Here is a 20473-nt window from a genome sequence, read left to right as displayed (position 1 = left end):
AAACCTTCCCAGTTGTTTGTCTCATGTACTTCCACCTGGAGAGGTTTGCAATAGCCTTGTTTGTCACTGTTTGTCATTTTTCATGAGGAAATACAAACTTGCTTCAATCTCTTGCAGCCTAAAGGGCTAAAGAGCAATATTAACAGATTTCTTCCTCTTGCATCATTGTTGTGTTCAATTGTATTGCTGAAAAAGACCTGTTCGAATATTTTCTGAATGCCCCGACACATTTAACATGAATGGCAAATTAAAAGGAAAATCACCAAAGAGAAATTTGTAGATGAATCTTTTTGTCTTGCAAGTATCAGGACAGGTGTAAGAATGGCAAATTTCAAAGGATCATAACAATTTATGCTCCAAGAGGAAACTGTGCTAATTAGTTTGTTAGTTGGCTCTGATTGGCCGATATGATTCCATGGGGAATGTAATGGGGAACTGTAGGGGCTCTCCAAGTTCACGTCTAATCCAAAACTGTTGCACATTATCAAGGTATTCCTTTGGTTTGCAGACAATGGGTCCCTGTGGATGAATGTATGTAGCTTCTAACAAACATAAACATTACAAGCTTAATTGGCTATATTAAAATAGTTGTTAGCGTAGCTATTAATATGTTATAAATTGTTCAGCTAATGCTGCCCAATTCAAGTCTAATAGACTTTGCTTTTTGGGGTTTGAGAGTCTGGGTTAAATGACTACAGTCTGTACTCTGCTAATTACAATCAGAGATCCTCAAGGGTAAGTATTTGATGCGAGTAGCAGAAATTGGGATTCAAAACTGGTTTAAAGAATGGAAGCAGAGTAGGAATTAAAAACAGTTTTCAGTGGTGTAAAACGAGAGGCTATGTTTTCTTCTGACACTAACTATAACAACATAGTGCTTTTTCTCTATATTAGTCGGTTTACCAAGTCAGCCTTGTCTCTGTATCCATTCTGTGGAGTGAGCTCAAGTGGAGAGATATGAAATTTTGTTTATTGCTGTCAGTGATCCATTTACTAGCGCAGTGTGAAACCTCTCTTACTTTCAAGATAGGAAGAAAAATTCATTTGTCAATACCAACTTATGAATCCTGGGTGTTTCAGACCTTCACAGTTTAGTGATTTGTGTGGCTGGTTACTTGAGGTTTTTATCAGTATGAGTTTTTGATTTGTAAATGAGTGTCTGCAATTTGTGATGAAGAAATAGAGGATAACTGCACTTGAACAAAGGTGAAAAGCTTTCACTGACTTGAGACATTTGGCAAACCTCATGTAGTACCTTTGTGAATGACAGTTATGACAATGGATTCTAATCACGATTTGCTGGATTACAGATGAATGACTGATGTGACACATAGAAGCACAAATGTTGCTAGAGTAAAGAAATACTGAAGGTTTTCATCCTGCACTCGTCAGGACAGATGCAAGAATACCAAATCTACAAAGGGGCCAATAATGTTACATCAGAGTCCACGTGGCAACCAATCAGCACCATAATTCTCGTGCAGTATAACTTGCTGTTTGCTTTGAAATTTGCAACTTTTGTGTCTTTCCTGATGAACACAAGATGAGAAGCCTCAACTGAATGTCTCTTTTTTTCAGCAATGTGGATTTCAGTCCCACCAAGTGACTAAAAGTGTGGTTATGTGATTGGAGACACTGTCCTTTGGATGCATTGTTAAAGTGAGGCTGCTACATTTGTTGAGATCCCAACATAATTTGAAGATGGCCAGGGAAGTCACCCTAACCGACATTTATCCCTTGAAACAACGTGACTAAAAATAAATGGATTGGTTATGTGCTTCATTTTAAAAAAAAATCTACGTTGCAATAAGCAGTCCATCTGTTTAAGTATTTTGAGTCATTTTAGTATGATAAGAAAATATATTGATATAAAGTGGTCTTGTTACTTTTCTAATAGTTTACTCTTCTATGTACTGTACCAAATCCTGCCATTCCTTTTATCTCTTAGCTTGTGCCCAGCCCACTTTATTTCCCCTTACCATCGATATTTGCCCCTTTCTAGGCAATCAGGTGCTAAAGCAGGACAAGTGTGGGCACCCGAGGGTTCTACAGCCTTTAAATGTCTCATCTCTGCACGGTTCTGCGCAGCATTACTCAGTAACATTTCAGACTGCGATGAAACGTTCAACTATTGGGAACCTGTAAGTTTTGGAATCTGAGTTTTACAATTGCTGTGTGAAAGCTGTTTTAAGTTAGTTACTTGTATGTTTAGTAGTGCTAAAAGATGTGATACTAAAGTAAAAACAAACTTGAGTTTTTCTTTATCACTGTAACTTGATTGCAGAAACCATTTAAAGTGTAGAAATTACTTTTGCCTCAGTTAATTGCAGTGTGCAATTGCTCAGTGTTTAATGCAGCTTTCCTCTGGTGAGATAGATGTTTACTGAACAGTCCCTTGAGGGTGAGCTCTCTCCTGCCTTCACCCCCTGCTTTGGTGCATTATGTAAACTGCCTGAAGATGTAGGTTAGACCATTTTGACTTCGCAGATGATCCCTGTTCCCAACCAGTGACCCTAACAGTCAAAGCACTTTGCTGGAGTGAGGGGAGAAAGGACAGAAAAAGTACATGGATGGAAAAGAGCATTTGCCTGTCCTGGCTGAATCAGTGGTGATCTGTGGCAAAAGTAAATATATGGAATAAGGGGGTAGACTGCCAGGAAAGAATGCTTAGTAATACTGTGACTGAATATTGACTAAAACACACTAAAATTGCATTGTAACAGGATCACTATTTAATGTGCAATGAGTTATTTTACATTGTGCTTTTTTTTTAAACAATAGCCAAGTTTTAAGAAGGGAGGGGAGAGGAGATGATTAACCAGGTCACTCACGTCCCATTTCTTTGTTCACAGACACACTTTTTGCTATATGGAACGGGATTCCAGACCTGGGAATATTCTCCAGCATATGCCATTCGCTCCTACGCTTATCTTTGGCTACATGTTTTACCTGCTTGGTTCCATGCAAGAGTTCTGCAAACCAACAAGGTGCTTTTTTTTAATTCAAGTGTGCCAATTTATTGCTGCTCAACCAACAGTGGGTCTGAGGAGCATTCGGAATTAAATATGTCATTTCACCTCTTCGATGGTCAAGGCAATATCAGACTATGCCGCAAACTAGTCCTTATTATTGCTAGACAATTAATTTAGAGAACCTGGTAATAATTTGGGGACCCAGGTTCGAATCCCACCAATAACAGATGGTGCAATTTGAATTCAACAAAAATCGGTAGTTGAAAGTTTCCCTCTGTCTGCATGAGTTTCCTCCAGGTGCTCAGGTTTCCTTCCACAATCTAAAGATATGCAGGTCAGGTGAATTGGCTGTGTTAAATTGCCCATAGTGTTCAGGGATCTGTAGGTTAGGTGCATTAGTCAGGGGTAAATGTAGGGGAATGGGTCTGGATGGGTTACTCTTCGGAGAGTCAGTGTGGACTTGCTGGGCCGAATGGCCTGTAGGAATTCTGATTCTAATTCTAGAAAAAAAGTCCAGTAATGACTGTGGAACTATTGTCGATTGTTGGAAAAACGTATCTCGTTCACCAATAGCCTCCAGGGACGGACACTGCTATCTTCACCCAGTCAAACCTGCATGTGACTCCAGACCCACAGCGATGTGGTTGTTGCCCATTCCCTAATTGCCCAGAGGGTAATACATGTTGGCCTAGCCTGTAAAGCCTACATTCTGTGAATAAATAAAAGATATATTTAGGCCCCAATATCATTGTGGCAGATCTGTGCTCAATGGTAATGTATTTCATGTGAGCTGTGTTGCCTAAATGGCGCACGGTCCATTATAAGGGGTCTAACTAGAAGTTAGTGCCAATGTCCTCTCTCATCTTTCCTGATGCTGTGTGGACCTCTTTAGATCTGTACATGGTAGCAACTTCCCGAACCAGACGTCAATGACTCTGCACATTGATTAGTGAGTGCAGACCCTTCGAGCAGCTATGCGGACTCCCGGATTAGTGGGAATTTCACTTAGTACAACTGAAGTGTAACTTCATGTCCGTATTCCACTATTCATTTTAATTATTTCATCTTTCCTGTAGGTGCAGGCTGTGGGTTTTATGAATGCCAGGGCATAGAATTATAGAACTTTACAGTGCAGAAGGAGGCCATTCGATCCATTGTGTTTGTACCGGTTCTCGAAAGAGCTACCCAGCCAATCCCACTCTTTCTGCCCTCTCTCTGTAGCCCTCTAAATTAATCACTTCTAAATATATATTCAGCTGTCTTTTTTAAGAACTCCCATGGAGTTGTCTCTACCACTTTCCCAGGCAGCACTTTCCAAAGCTTAACAACTCCCTGGATAAAGGAGTTTCTCCTCATCTCACGTATAGCTCCCTTGCTGACAATCTTGAAATTATGATCCCCAGTTACTGATAAACCAACTCGTGGAAACAGAATATCCTCTTTATCCTGAAAAAATCATTCATTATTTTGAATACCTCAGAAAGGTCACCACGTAATCTTCTCTTCTCCATGCAGAATAAATCTAATTTTTCTTCTATTTCTTTGTATCTAAAATCTTTTATTCCTGGTATTATTCTAGTAAATCTCCTTGATCCCTCTCCAGGGATTTGATCTCCTTCCTTTAAATAAGGTGCCCAGATTTGTAGAGGTGTAGCATCCCTTCCTTGCTTTTATACTCTTTGCCTCTGTTTATAAACCCATGGATCCTATAAGCCTTTTTAACAACAGTTTTACCTTGGCTGGCCACCTTCAGAGAATCATGCATATGAATCCCCAAGTCCCTCTGCTCCAGTACTCCCCTCATTGATAGTTACATTGAATTTTTAAGAATACTTTCATGGGATGTAAGGCGTTACCATCTGCGCCAGCATTTATTACCCACCTTCTACTGCCCTTGACTTGGATAGCTCATTTCAGAGGGCAGTTAAGATTCACTTGTAGGCCAGACCAGGTGAGGGTGGCAGATTTTCTTCCTTAAAAGACTTTAGTGGAGCTAGGTGAAATTTTCATGGCAATCTTTAAATTGTCACAATTAGAACTAAACTATCTTTTAATTTCACACTAAAATTCAAATTTCACCATCTGTCATGGTGCTTTTAAGGATATCAAAGACTCTGGATTGTTAGTCTGGTGATGTTACCCCTATCTCTCAGCCTCCTCCCAATGATTACTTAGCACCTATAAATCTAGCCAGATCATGCTGTCAGGCTCTTTGACAACAGAGAGCAGATTCTAGCTGGTGGTGTTGCATTTTGATCAGACTTGGAACTCCAGTTATATTCCTATAACCCATCACCAGCCCAAACTCTGTTAGAGTTGGCTTCCCCAGCACTGTACATATTTATGGATATATTCACAATCCTAGAGATTACACGTTCACATTCCATTGTGATGAATTGTGGGAGAGAATGAAATATATTTGGACAGCACCAGGACAGAAATGAGCTTGACAGTTGCAAGATTGTTGGGAGTACAACTGGTTCACTCATGTCCCTCAGATGGAGTCTTGCTTTTCGCTGACACTACATGATTCACTCTTCATGTCCTTAGCAGCGGTTTAATCAGGCTCCACACCAGGGCCTAGCATTAATAATGTCTCAGAATGATGTTAGGATCTGGTGTTTGCATCCTCCGGAAACTAGCCAAAACTAGCAAAGATAGAACAGGAAAGGAATTGAGGGTTATAGTGTGCGAGTGGGTAAGTGGAGCTGAGTCCACAAAAAGATCAGCCACGATCTTACTGAATGTGGGGCAGGCTTGACAGGCCAGATGGCATATTCCTGCTCGTGCATGTTCTTATGTTTCTGAAATCACGGTTTCTTGCAGCAGACTTTTGTCTTCATTTTGGAAAACCAGTCGTACCGTCGCAGTTCTTTCCTCAGATCTTTGCATTTATTTTCTTTCCAGCAGACAGTTCCCTTTTGAAATGATTATTGAATCTGTTTTCAGCTTCTTTTCTGCAGTGAAAAACTTCTTCACCCAGAGAGTGGTGGGTGTGTGGAATGCTCTGCCCCAGAGGGCAGTGGAGACCCAGTCTCTGGATTCATTTAAGAAAGAGTTGGATAGAGCTCTCAAGGATAGTGGAATCAAGGGTTATGGAGATAAGGCAGGAACAGGATACTGAATAAGGATGATCAGCCATGATCATATTGAATGGTGGTGCAGGCTCGAAGGGCAGAATGGCCTACTCCTGCACCTATTGTCCATTGTCTATTGATACCAGACCATAACAATCTGCTGTGGAAAGACAAAAAAAAACTCCTGTCTGGTTTCTTAATTATCTTAAATTTGAGTGTCTGGTTATTGACCCTCCTAATGGAAACAGTTTTTCCTTATTTGTTTTCTCAAATTCCATAGTATAGAACATCATTATTAAACGTCATTAACCTTTTCTGTTCTAAGGAGAGCTACTCCAGCTTCTTTAGTCTGTTCACAGGAAAAATGCAGCGGCAAAGCGGGAATATCACTGGGCTAGTAAACTAGAATCTGGAAAAGCATAACAGGTCAAGCAGTATCCAAGGAGCAGGAGAATCGATGTTTCAAGCATAAGCCCTTCATCAGGAATCCTAGTAATCTAGAATCCCAGGGGCCCAAATGCTGGTGTGGTAAATGATGAAATTTGAATTCAAAAAAAATCTGGGATTAAAAACTAGTCTGACTGTGTAACCATGTTGATTGTTGTTAAAATCTCATCTGGTTCATGATTACCCAGTTGAGCAGTTGTATAAAAGCCTGTACAAAGTCTGAAGGAACGAAACTGATATCGGCATTGGAATAGGCATCAGAAACAACAATGGTCAATGTGGTATCTCCTCTATGAGTCTCACACCATCCAGATGTGGGACTAGAGAGCAGTCCCTTCACTGTTACTGGTCTAAATCCCACAGCTCCCTTCCTAACAGGGCAGTGGGTGTTCCTACACCCCAAGGACTTCAGTGGTTCAATTTTCTGGGATGGTTAGTGATTTAAAAAAGACTTTACATGAAGTACCTAATGCTGGATATATTTCTCAGAAATCTCTGATGCAAATCTTGACATCCTTCCTAAACTGTGGTGTCTGGAAACAGCTCCAGCTGAGACATAACCAGAATTTTATTTTATTCCATTTATTACTATCTATTAGTTATTATTACAATCCAAGTAGAGACTGATAATTTTAAAATAAATTACAAGTTCCCATCAACTGGAAGAATTGCAAAGCAAGATTTCATATTTAAGGCTTGTACTATACCAAATAAACAAAAATCAATATAATATGATGTATAAATATGACCTAATAGTCAATATAAGCAAATTACAGAAACTAACTAATTAAAAAAGACAGGGAACTATAGACTAGTGAGCCTGACGTCGGGCAAGTTGTTGGAGGAGATCCTGGGGGACAGGATTTCCATGTGTTTGGAAAGGCAAGGACTGATTAAAGATAGTCAACATGGCTTTGTGCTTGGGAAATCATGTCTCACAAACTTGTTTGAGTTTTTTGAAGAAGTAACAAAGAGGATTGATGAGGGCAGAGTGGTGGATGTGATCTATGTGGTCTTCAGTAAGGTTCCTCATGGGACACTGGTTAGCAGGGTGAGATCACATAGAATACAGGGAGAACTAGCCATTTAGATACAGAACTGGCTCAATGGTAGAAGACAGAGGGTGGTGGTGAAGGGCTGCTTTTCAAACTGGAGGCCTGTGACCAGTGGAGTGCCACAAGAATCGGTGCTGGGATCACTACATTTCATCATTTTTATAAATGATTTGAATGTGAACACAAGGTATAGTTAATAAGTTTGCAGATGACACCAAAATTGGAGGTGTAGTGGACAGCGAATAAGGTTACCTCAGATTACAACAGGATCGTGACCAGATGGGCCAATGGGCTGAGGAGTGGCTGATGGAGTTTAATTTAGATAATTGCGAGGTGCTGAATTTTGTTAAAGCAAATCAGAGCAGGACTTATACACAATGGTAAGGTCTGAGGGAGTGTTGCTGAACGAAGCGACTTTGGAGTGCAGGTTCATATTTCCTTGAAAATGGAGTCGCAGGTAGATAGGATAGTGAGGAAGGCGTTTGGTATGCTTTCCTTTATTGGTCAGAGCATTGTTGCGGCTGTACAGGACATTGGTTTGGCCACTTTTGGAATATTGCATGCAGTTGTGGTCTCCTACCTATCGGTAGGATGTTGTGAAACTTAAAATGGTTCAGAAAAGATTTACCTATGGGGAGATTTACCATGGGGCTATTTTCACTGGAGCATCAGAGGCTGAGAGGTGACCTTACAGAGGTTTATAAAATCATGAGGGGCATGGATAGGATAAATAGACAAGGTCTTTTCCTTGGGTTGGGGGAGTCCACAACTAAAGGGCATAGGTTTAGGGTGAGAGATATATTGTAAAGATATAAAAGAGACTTAAGGGGCAACTTCTCCATGCAGAGCGTGGTGTGTTTATGGAATGAGCTGCCAGAGGAAGTGGTGGAGGCTGGTACCATTACAGCATGTAAAAGGCATCTGGATGGGTATTTAATAGGAAGGGTTTAGAGGGATATGGGCCAATTGCTGGAAAATGAAACGAGAGATTAGTTCAGGATATCTGGTCAGCATGGACAAGTTGGACCGAAGGGTCTGTTTCTGTGCTGTTCTTCTGTATTGAGTCTATGACTTCTTAAGTATAGTCTGTGTGGAGTTTGTACATTCTCCCCATGCCTGCGTGGGTTTCCTCCGGGTGCTCCGGTTTCCTTCCACAGTCCAAAGATGTGCAGGTCAGGTGAATTGGTCATGCTAAATTGCCCATAGTGTTAGGTGCATTAGTCAGAGGGAAGCGGGTCTGGGTGGGTTACTCTTCGGAGTGTCGGCGTGGACTAGGTGGGCCGAAGGGCTTGTTTCCGTACTGTAGGGAATCTAATCTAAAAATCTAAAGTAAGTAATGTTGTCAAACTATTTGACACATCTGTAAGTCATGCTTTTGGTAAATAAGTAGACTTGAACGTTAATTTGATGCTAACCAAAGCTTGACAACAGGCTCCCGCCTCCTTGTGACACTTGTCTTCCACTGTCCTTTGAGGATACTCAGAGTTTGGATAAAAGGACTTTCAATCTGATTCCCAGCAATAAGAGTCATTTCAGTACCTCCTGGGTTCTTAACCTCCACAGGTCCCATCCCTTGAACCAGAATCCGGAGAGAATCTGTTTCTTCATTATATTACTCAACACCTAAAATAAAACAGTAGCTATTTTAGTCTTCCCCTCTAAGTCATTCAACCCCAGTCCAGAAAGACCAGCAACACAGGTATATCTTGGCAGAAAAGATATCACGTGATTTTCTATTAGCTATCGGCCCTTTTCTCATATTAACCAAATCATTCAGCTCTACCTCTAAACAGAGTGAGATTTCACGATACCCCATTCCAGGACATTCTGTTTCACATTAAATTGAAGGTGACATTGTAAAACAACATTTTTAAATTCAGTTTCACATTTGTAATCATATTGATACAGAAATTGCTGTCCTGTGCTTTTGGTTTAAACTGTGTTCCTCTTCAAGCCAGGAGAGAACACATTGCTTAAATGGCAGAAAACAGAAGCACTGTAATCTTGGCTCAAAATTAAAGATCTACCAACTTTAAACATGTTCATCCCTTACTTACAGTAATGAATAGTCAGTTAATACAAACAAACTATAGCAAACGTACCTTCCTCTTAACTAATTAGTGCAGCCAAAAATACTTTGCAGTCCATTTGTGTGTCATGCCTTGCTTTTGGAAACTAAATAGCTTTTTAAAGATTAGATCCCATGCTCCTTAAGGTTCGGCACAATCTCCCTTTCCCTATTATGGCTCATTAAGATCATGGCTGATCTATCCATTGTCTCAGCTCCTCCTACCTGTATTGTCCCCATAACCCTTATTTCCCCCACCATGCAAAAACTCATCCAACTGTGTCTTGAGTAAATTTAATGAAGCTGCCTCTACTGTTTCCTTACTGCTTCCTTGGGCAGAGAATTCCATAGATTCACTACTGTCTGGGAAAAGCAGTTCCTCCTCATCTCTGTCCGAAATCTACTCCCCCTAATCTTGAGACCATGTCCCCTAGTTCTAGTCTCACCCACCAGCAGAAACAACTTGCCTGCCCCTACCTTATCCATCCCTATCGTAATTTTATAAGTTTCTATAAGATCCCCTCTCATTCTTCTAAATTCTAGTGAGTATAGGCCCAGGCGGCTCAACCTCTCCTCATCGGGTAACCCCCTCACCTCCAGCATCAACCTGGTGAACCTCCTCTGCACCGCCTCCAAAGCCAGTATATCATTCCTCAAGTAAGATTTATCTGTAATATTACTGAGGTCACAGCTAATTAAGGGCATCCGAACATGGATGTAAACAGCACAGAAACTTAAAGGATGGTTAAACAGAAATTGCTGGAGAAACTCAGCAGTTCTGGCAGCACTTGTGTAGAGAAAGCAGAATTAACATTTCTGAGCAGTTGTGCAGAAAGGTCCCCAAAAGAGAAAATGCTGGAAAATCTCAGCCGCTCTGGCAGCATCTGTAAGGAGAGAAAAGAGCTTTGACAAAGGGTCAGTTAGACTCGAAACATCAGCTCTTTTCTCTCCTTACGGATGCTGCCAGACCTGCTGAGATTTTCCAGCATTTTCTCTTTTGATTTCAGATTCCAGCATCCGCAGTAATTTGCTTTTATTTTGTGCAGATGGGTCACTGGATTTGAAATTTTAACCTTGTTGAGTTTCTCCAGCAATTTCTGTTTTGGTTTCAGATTTCCAGCATCTGCAGTTCTTTGCTTTATTTTGGGGAGTTTATAGAATTGCCCTTGGTTACATTACTCTGAATGTGACGTTAAAGTACAGCAGAGACTGATTTTTATGGTTTTAGTTTAGTGGTTGATGTTTGACCTTGCAACTTATTTGCTTTAACATGGAGGGTCTTCTTTTCCCAGGTACTTGTCTTCTACTTCTTACGATGTCTCTTAGCCTTTTTCTGCTGCATTTGCGAGTTGTACTTCTACAAGTAAGTTGATGCATTTATCTATCAGTCTATGGCTTTCCTGTTTTGATATTTACATAGGAATTGATACTGCTGGAAAGTTGCCAGAAAGAAAAGGGAATGCTGGAAAAATATCCAGTGGTTAATCCAGGAAAATAACCAGCAGGTAATTGGGTGCTCATGCGGAAAAGATGTAATGTTTTGAACATAGACTGTCAGAACTCTCAAATATTCAGCATGCGGAGTATTAACCTCTGGTTTCCGGGTGCTGACAGACTTGCTGCATATTTAAAGGTTTTGGTTTAAAACATTTTAATTGTTTTAATATAATGTATCAATGAAAGTGTTCATGCTGATTATATTCTAGAGCTGTTTGCAAGAAGTTTGGGCTCCATGTTGGGCGGTTAATGCTGGCGTTCATGGTTTTGAGTACTGGGATGTTCTGCTCAGCAGCTGGTGAGTAAAGACTTGCATTTGTGGGAATGAGAGCATGAAGTTACATGTAAGACCAAGAGTTGTGCTGAAAGAAACAAACCAAAACTCAACTTCTTACTCAGTATTTCACTGGGGAATTGTTGGCCAATTTGAGGATGACATCTACCCATGGTTTCTGTTGTGGGTCAGGAATCTCCCAATGGCTGACCTCGCATTGTTTTCCCAACTTTCTTGCCAATGAGTGCAGCGTTCAGTGGCTGGTAAGATTCTGTTCCATGTTCTTGCTTATTTGCAGACATCTCCAGTCACTGATACCAAGGGTTGTGATTTGGGGCTTGCACGTTTCTGAGGCTACGGAGGACCATTCCAAACTGCAAAGTTCTAACGAGGCAAACCGGTCATAAAAATGTCAAGGAACAAGAAGGTGAAGGTGTTTGGGGATTAGGAGCCTGATTGCTCTGATTGGCCTGCAGTTTAGATTCCCCTTCATGTTGTTAGCTTTTTCCTTTGACAGTCGTGAACAGTGAAGTGTTAAGATGATTGATTTTTTTTATGCCTTCTTGTTTTCTCTCTCCCTCACTTTCAGCATTTCTGCCCAGTAGCTTCTGCATGAACACAACTCTAATTGCAATGACTGGCTGGTTTACGGATAAGAATGCTGTGGCTATACTGGGAGTAGCAGCCGGAGCCATTTTGGGATGGCCCTTCAGTGCAGCTCTTGGGTAAGAACATCAAGAACATCTCACCAAGATACTCTGAAGCAGCCATGTTCTACTTGTCTGACTTGAAGCTACCAATCCTTGTGGAATTACTTTAACCATAGAATGGCACAGCGTACTTGGGGTCCATTGGGCCATCATGCCTGTACTGGCTTTTTATTAGAACTATTTAGTTCATCCAGGTCTTTCCCCTTTACTCTGAAGAAAGTCTCTTATTTTTCCTCTTTTGAAACTATGGATCATATAGTTTTTAGCGAGCCAGAAATTGCTCTACCATCTGAGGTTTGTCCTGTTGGACAACGAGGAAAAGTTCATCTGTGGAATTTTGCTACCCCCAAAGTGCGATGGATGCTGGGACTTTAAGTAAATTTAAGGAGGAGTTAGACAGATTTTTAATTGGTAATGGGTTGAAGGGATATGGAGAGAAGGCTGGAAAATGGGGGTAAGGAGCATATCAGCCCTGATCGAATGGGGGAGCAGACTCGATGGGCCAAATGGCCTAATTCAGCTCCAAGATCTAATGAACTTAATAAACAGTGAATGGGAGCAGAGAAAGGCAGCTCTGACCAGGGACAGAAACATGGAAAAGGGGTAAATAGGTTTTTTTGCCCCTTCATCTATTTATCCAATCCTGTTTTCAGTATCAGCATTGAATCTTCCACCGCCCTTGGAGGCAAGGCCTTGCAAATCCTGTGTGCAAGTCACACAACAAGTGTCACCTTTAATACTGAGTAATAAAGGAATTACTTCTGCAGGTGTACATTACAATGGTCCAACCACCAGTGAACTCAAGGTTAGTTAAAGATGGAAATGCCAAGGAATAAAAATTAAACATTATTGGGGGGAACGTGGGAGGGTGAAGCACTAATTTGGAAAATCTAATTGTTGCAAAGATGCAAGTGAACATTTACAAATGTTCGTCATGGTATTAATTTGATCCCTGTGCACTGTCTTACCTCAGTCTGTCTCTGTTGCCTCCAGCGTCCAGGTTGAAACAAAGAAGTGGAAGAGTTGAGCAGTAACAAAATGATAATACTTTTGAATGATTTTATTTGGACTCCAATGTTTCTTGTAAAATGATGTGTTAATTGGAAGTCTCCAACTTGAAATACTTGGCCTATCTAAGGCGTCACGGTTGCTCAGTGGTTAGCACTGCTGCCTCACAGCACCAGGGACCCGGGTGCATTCTCCCCATGTCTGCTTGGGTTTCCACTGGTTTCCTCCCTTTACAATGCAAAGATGTACAGGCTAGGTGGATTAGCCACGCTAAATTGAACCGTAGTGTCCGGGGATGTGCAGGCAAGGTGGATTAGCCGTGGGATACGCAGGGTTACAGGGATGAGATAGGTGTGGGTAGGATGCTTTTCAGTTAGTTGGTGTGGACTAAATGGTTTGCTTCCACACTGCAGGGATTGTAAGGTTCTATCTGTTCATGTGGGTGAAACCGACTGTAATACATTGTCCTCTCCTTTTCCTCCCCTCTGTCCCATTGTTGCCATTTGCTCTTTGTAACACCGCAGACAATTTTATGACTGATCAAGGAAAAATCTATTTGATTTGGAACTGGAAATGGAAGATGACCCAGTTCATATTTGCAAGGGGACTTGGATGAAGAAAGATCTTCCCCTAGAATATGAACTGACCTTTTGTCTTCTTGCAGATGTGGACAGAATTGTTGTATATTTTTAGTGCTTCCTGTTACTTTTTTTTAAAGGGCCTTTTAATTTACTTTGTTCTTGGGGTGGGACGGATTGCTATGGCAGCACTTATTGTCCATCCTTAAGAACCCTTGAGAACGGAGTTCTTGAGCAGCTGCAGATGTGGCCACAGGGTGTTTGGTTGTAGCTGTGGAGTGGCTTGTAGAGCCATTTCTGAGGGCAGATTGCTATGCACCTGGCCTCGCCTGTAGACCAGACTGAATACAGGACATTAGTGAACCAGAAAGATTTTTGCAAAATTTCCATAGTTTCATAATTATTATTAATGTGTCTAACATTTTATTCCAAATTGTTTGATTAATGTGTTGAATCCAGTAGCTGCAGAGAGATTTGAACTCTTCTCCAGCATGTTAGTCTGAATGACTGGCACAGTAACATTGTCACTGTGTTACTGTCTCCTTACAAACCCATTGCATTTAGTCCCACTAAAAATAACCTGTGTATTTTCCCAAAGTACTGTGCATTCAGCCTTACCCCTCTGTCTATTTTAGACAAAATCAGTTTTATGATCTGTATTTTTGAATTAAATTTAGTACACCTAAATCTTATTTTAGTGCATGCTTTGTAAATCTGATCCTTATTTTCTCCTCTTATTAGGTTACCAATAGCATTTGACCTGGTGGTACTGAAGAGAAAGTTCCAGAGTTTTATTATATGGACAGTAGTGGCTTTGCTGCTCTTTCTGGTAGGTATCAAAGAGATTAATCTAGAAGTACTTGCAAAGTAGGTTTTTTCCCATTTTTGACTGTAGATTGTCCTTTATGTTAGCACCTCCTTCATGCGCACAAGAAAGAGCTTCTTGGATAGACAGTGGGCAAACTGCTCCTCCAGAAACTTTCAGAAGGATAATGTGTGCAGGTTTTATGTTTAAGTTCGAGGCAGACTAGGAGTGAACAAAAAGGAGGGATAACTTAGGACATACTCCCGAGAGGTGATGGAAATCATGAGGTTAAGAAAATTAGCATTAAGGTGCTTTACCTGAATGCTCATAGTATTTGTAACAAAGTAGAAGAATTAACAGCAGAAATCACCGTGAATGATTATGATGTGGTAGGCATCACAGGGGTGTGGTTGCAGGGGGTTCAGGGCTGGTAGTTAAACATCCAAGCTATTTACAACTTATCGAAAAGACAGGGAGCTGGGCAGAGGGGGCAGGGTTGCCTTGTTTTTTAAGAATGAAATTAAATCTATGGCACTGAATGACATAGAGTCAGATCATGTGGAGTCTAAGTGGGTGTTGAGGAACCACAAAGGCAAAAAAACCATAATGGGAGTTATGCACAGACCTCGCAGCAGTGGTCAGGACCAGGGGCGCAAGATGTACCAGGAAATAGATAGGGCATGTCAGAAAGGCAAGGTCCCAGTGATCATGAGGGACTTCAATATGCAGGTGGACTGGGTGAATAATGTTGTCAGTCATAGTCATAGAGTCATAGAGATGTACAGCATGGACACAGACCCTTCGGACCAACCGGTCCATGCTGACAGATATCCCAACCCAATTTAGTCCCACCTGCCAGCACCCGGCCCATATCCCTCCAAACCCTTCCTATTCATATACCCATCCTGTTCAGACTCTCCCTATAGCTCAAATCCTCCAACCCTGGTAACATCCTTGGAAATCTTTTCTGAACCCTTTCAAGTTTCACAACATCTTTCCAATAGGAAGGAGACCAGAATTGCACACAATATTCCAACAGTGGCCTAACCAATGTCCTGTACAGCGCAACATGACCTCCCAACTCCTGTACTCAATACTCTGACCAATAAAGGAAAGCTTACCAGTTGTTCCAAAGAAAGGGAATTCATGAAATGCTTACAGGATGGCTTTTTGGAACAGCTTGTGATGGAGCCAACAGGGGAGCAGGCTATTCTAGACTTAGTGGTATGTAATGAGTCAGACTTCATAAAAGATCTTAAAGTAAGGGAACACTTAGGAAGCAGCAATCATAATATGGTAGAGTTCAGTCTGCAGTTTGAAAGCAAGAAGACAAAATCAGATGTAATGGTGTTACAGGTAAATAAAGGTAATTACAAGGGCATGAGAGAGGAACTGACGAAAATCGATTGGAAGCAGAGCCGAGTGGAGAAGACAGTAGAGCAACAAATGCAGAAGTTTCTGGGTGTAATTGAGGACACAGTACAGAGATTCATCCCAAAGAAAAGAAAGTTTATCCGGGGGTGGGGGAGAATTAGACATCCATGGATAACAAAAGAAGTCAGGAAATGTATCATAGAAAAAGAGAGAGCCTATACACTGGCTAAGAGCGCTGGGAGATCAGAAGATTGGGAAGACTACAAAGAGGATAACAAAGAGACAAATAAGGAAGGAGAGGATTAAATGTGAAGTTAACCTAGCCAGTAATATTAGAAATGATAGTAAAAGTTTCCTTCAGTACATCAGAAACAAACGAGAGGCAAAAGTAGAAATTGGGCTGCTCCAAATTGATGCAGGAAGGCTCGCGATGGGAGATAAGGAAATAGCTGAAGAACTTAATAAATACTTTGTGTCAGTCTTCACAGTGGAAGACATGAGTAATATCCCAAGGGGCAGAGTTGAGTATGGTAGCCATTACAAAAGAGAAAGTGGTAGAAAAGCAAAAAGGTCTAAAAATTGATAAATCCCCTGACTCCGATGGACCACATCCTAGAGTTCTGAGGGAGGTGGCTGAAGAAATAGCGGAGGCGTTGGTTGTAATCTTTCAAAAATCACTGGAGTCAGGGAAAGTCCCAGATGATTGGAAAATCACTGTTATAACCTCCTTGTTCAAGAAAGAATCAAGACAAAAGATGGAAAATTATAGGCTGATTAGCCTCACCTCGGTTGTAGGTAAAATTCTCGAATCTATCATTAAGGATGAGATTTCTAAATTCTTGGAAGTGCAGGGTCGGATTAGAACAAGTCAGCATGGATTTCGTAAGGGGAGGTCGTGCCTGACAAACCTGTTAGAATTCTTTGAAGAGGTAACAAGTAGGTTAGACCGGGGAAACCCAGTGAATGTTATCTACCTAGAATTCCAAAAAGCCTTTGATGAGATGCCTCACGGGAGACTGCAGAGTGAGGTAAGGGCCCATGGTGTTTGAGGTGAGCATTCTGGCGAAGTTCATCGATTATACGAAGTTAGGTGGACAAGCAGCTAGTTCTGAGGAGGTGGGGAGGATGCAGAAAGATTTAGACAGTTTAGGAGAGTTGTCCAAGAAATGGCTGATGAAATTCAGTGTGAGCAAATGCGAGGTCTTGCACTTCGGAAAAAAGAATACAGGGACAGACTATTTTCCAAATGGTGAGAAAATTCCTGAAGCCAAAGTACAAAGGGATCTGGGATGCTCGTCCAGGATTCTCTAAAGGTTGACTTGCAAGTTGAGTCCGTGGTTAAGAAAGCAAATGTAATGTTGTCATTTATTTCAAGAGGGTTGGAATGTAAAAGCAGTCATGTGCTACTGAGATTTTATAAAGCTCTGGTTAGGCCCCATTTAGAATACTGTGTCCAGTTTTGGGCCTCGCACCTCCGGAAACTCATACTGGTACTGGAGCGTGTCCAGCAGACATTCACACGGATGATCGCTGGAATGGTAGGTCTAACATATGATGAATGACTAAGGATCCTGGGATTGTATTCATTAGAGTTTAGAAGGTTGAGGGGAGACCTAATAGAAATTTACAAGATAATTCATGGCTTAGAAAGGGTGGATGCTGGGAATTTGTTTCCGTCAGGCAGAGATACTAGGACTCTTGGGCACAGCCTTAGAATTAGAGGCGATCAATTTAAAACGGAAATGAGGAGACATTTCCTCAGCTCGAGTCAAAGAGATGTACAGCACGGAAACAGACCATTCGTTCCAACCCGTCCATGCCGACCAGATATCCCAATCCAATCTAGTCCCACCTGCCAGCACCCGACCCATATCCTTAAACCCTTCCTATTCATATACCCATCTAAATGCCTTTTAAATGTTGCAATTGTACCAGCCTCCACACTTCCTCTGGCAGCTCATTCCATACACGTACCACACACTGCGTGAAAAAGTGCCCCATAGGTCTCACAGAGTGGTGGGCCTGTGGAATTCATTGCCACAGAGCGCAGTGGAGGCCGGGACATTAAACGTCTTCAAGGAATTAAGTAATACGGGAAGAGTGTGAGTAAGTGGTGTTTAAATGTCCATCAGCCATGATTGAATGGCAGAGTGGACTCGATGGGCCGAATGGCCGTATTTCCACTCTTCTGTCTTACGGTCTTATGGACTTATAATTTCCTTCCTCCTCCTCCTCACTGCTTTCAGTCGGCAAAGAGCCTTTATGATGGCTGATGGCAGTGCAAAGTGTGCAATGTTGTTCTTGCTAGATTGTGGTAAAGGTGAAGTCCTGCTGTCCGCGAGCAATCCTATCTCCTGCAGATAACGCAGAACTAAAAAAAATCAGGACATCTTTGTTTGTGTTGCAGCTCCCCCTTGTTGTGGTGGACAGTTATTACTATGGGAAGTTGGTGGTTACCCCCCTGAGAATAATTATTTACAACGTTTTTACCCCACACGGACCTGACATTTATGGTAAGCTTTTGGCTGTGTGCATTTGGTGTGTGTTTGTGGAAAGTTTCTTTACAAAATATGGTCAAATATTAAAAACAGCAATGTGCACCAATTGAGAGATGTCTCTTACCAGAGCCACAGTGAGTTTGGCTTTGGTGTATACAAAGTCATGATAGCTCAGTTTTGACATTGTATTCTTTAAGGAGCTTAATTGAGTGTGTCCTAACTATTTTGACCCTTGCTTTGTGTTACCATTTCAAATTAAGGTCAATCAAGCAGGAGACCAAAATCAGAAATGTTTGAATTTTGATTAGTTGCGGCCATTTCTGTTATTATGTTGTAAGCTTCATTCAATCATCATTTTAAAATAAAACGAGAACCAGAACAAAAATGAAGTGAAGCCAAATCTGTAGAATTAGGGGTTTGTGAAGTTTTTAATTTTTCCAAAGACTATGGGTGTTGGAAATCTGAAAACTGAGAATGCTGGAGAAACTCAGCAAAGCTAGCTGAAACTGTGGAGAGAGAGAGAGAGAGAAAGATCAAGTTAGCTTTTCGAATCCAGTATGGTTCTGAGGACAAATCATCACTAACTGTGCAAAACTCTGCTCCTCTCCCCACAGATGCTACTAGAGTTTATCCAGCATTGTGTTTGTTTCCAATTTTTCTGACAATCCTGTGTAATGGTTACAATAATCCATGAAATTCGCAATAACAGATTGAATGTGTTGGGAATCTTCTCACTGGATTTCTAATTCTCTGTAAAAAAAAAAAATGCAATTTAATACAACTATGTTAAATAAATAACACAAACTATTTTGTTTGAATCGCTGTTTTGAAATCAGCAACTCAACATCTGTGGAAAGAGAAAGGAAGTTGAATTTTCACACCTGACATGAATCCTCTTCAGAATTGAAGAGAGATGGAAGTGTGATAGGCTTTAAGAAAATGGGCAGGAATGAGTGAAATCAAAGAGTCAAGGTCAGGGAAAGGTTAGAGAGGGAGGGGATTAAACATCAAGGGAGTCATGTCGATCTGTTTTATTTTGCTTGTATATTTCTAATACATCGTTCTTTGTTTTCCTTTATTACCCAGTAATTTCAATTAAGTAAACTTGAATAATGATGGAAATGTTTTGAGTTTTTAGTCTCATTTATTCAGGCTGGATAGTGCAGTGGTTTGAGATCATTTTCTTATCACATCTGCAATCTGCAAATGAAACTTTTAATGGAGCAAGAATCATTTGAGCATAATTCTCACCAAATTGGTGTTGGTGATATACCCAAATGTTGATACTTTTGTTGATGAATCCCACAGGATATTTAACTTTGATTCTGTCGACTGACCTGGGTGGTGGAAAAAATTGTTAGTTACTTCTGTACAATTGCTTATGTATTTCTTACCCCTCATGTTACGAAACACCAACATTGAGCTCACTAACCAGTAATTAATATTGCTACCTTGGGGTAACAAATAGAATTTGGGATCTGTGAAGTTTTTAATTTTTCCAAAGACTATGGTTGCTGGAAATCTGAGCACTGAGAATACTGGAGAAACTCAGCAAGACTTGCAGAAACTGTCGGGAGTTGGGGGGGGGGGGGAAGAGAGAGAGAGAGAGAGAGAGAGAGAAAGGGTAGGTTAGCTTTCTGAGTCCAGTGTGGTTCTGAGGACGAATCATCACTAACTGTGCGAAACTACAAATGCTACGGGAAGGATAGAAAGGGAGGCAAGAGAGGAGGGGGAGTGGCAATTTTGATAAGCTGTGCTGAGGGAGGATATTCCCGGAAATACATCCAGGGAAGTTATTTGGGTGGAACTGAGAAATAAGAAAGGGATGATCACCTGATTGGGATTGTATTATAGACCCCCCAATAGTCAGAGGGAAATTGAGAAACAAACTTGTAAGGAGATCTCAGCTATCTGTAAGAATAATAGGGTAGTTATGATAGGGGATTTTAACTTTCCAAACATAGACTGGGACTGCCATAGTGTTAAGGGTTTAGATGGAGAGGAATTTCTTAAGTCTGTACAAGGCAATTTTCTGATTCAGTATGTGGATATACCTACTAGAGAAGGTGCAAAACTTGACCTACTCCTGGGAAATAAGGCAGGGCAGGTG

At 41.1% G+C, this 20473-nt stretch overlaps 1 protein-coding gene across 7 annotated transcripts in view; it reads left to right on the top strand.

Annotated features, from left to right (window-relative positions):
* Nucleotides 1-20473, top strand: part of alg9 (ALG9 alpha-1,2-mannosyltransferase) — a 258877-nt gene that overhangs the window by 4197 nt on the left and 234207 nt on the right. For 4 of the 7 annotated variants that reach the window (XM_043676654.1, XM_043676650.1, XM_043676651.1 and 1 more), the window contains exons 2-8: nucleotides 2003-2141; nucleotides 2853-2987; nucleotides 10912-10982; nucleotides 11326-11414; nucleotides 11980-12115; nucleotides 14428-14515; nucleotides 18273-18378. In XM_043676654.1, the coding sequence (XP_043532589.1) occupies nucleotides 2003-2141; nucleotides 2853-2987; nucleotides 10912-10982; nucleotides 11326-11414; nucleotides 11980-12115; nucleotides 14428-14515; nucleotides 18273-18378 (764 nt within the window). Of the gene's footprint in view, nucleotides 1-1948; nucleotides 2142-2852; nucleotides 2988-10911; nucleotides 10983-11325; nucleotides 11415-11979; nucleotides 12116-14427; nucleotides 14516-18272; nucleotides 18379-20473 lie in introns of all 7 variants that reach the window. The other 3 variants (XM_043676652.1, XM_043676649.1, XM_043676653.1) reach the window with 1 other exon arrangement.

Source organism: Chiloscyllium plagiosum, chromosome 35 (assembly GCF_004010195.1).
Source record: "Chiloscyllium plagiosum isolate BGI_BamShark_2017 chromosome 35, ASM401019v2, whole genome shotgun sequence".
NCBI classification, from domain to species: Eukaryota; Metazoa; Chordata; class Chondrichthyes; order Orectolobiformes; family Hemiscylliidae; genus Chiloscyllium; species Chiloscyllium plagiosum.
Note: the sequence above shows the minus strand (reverse complement) of the source record. Positions and strands in the feature narration are given on the sequence as shown.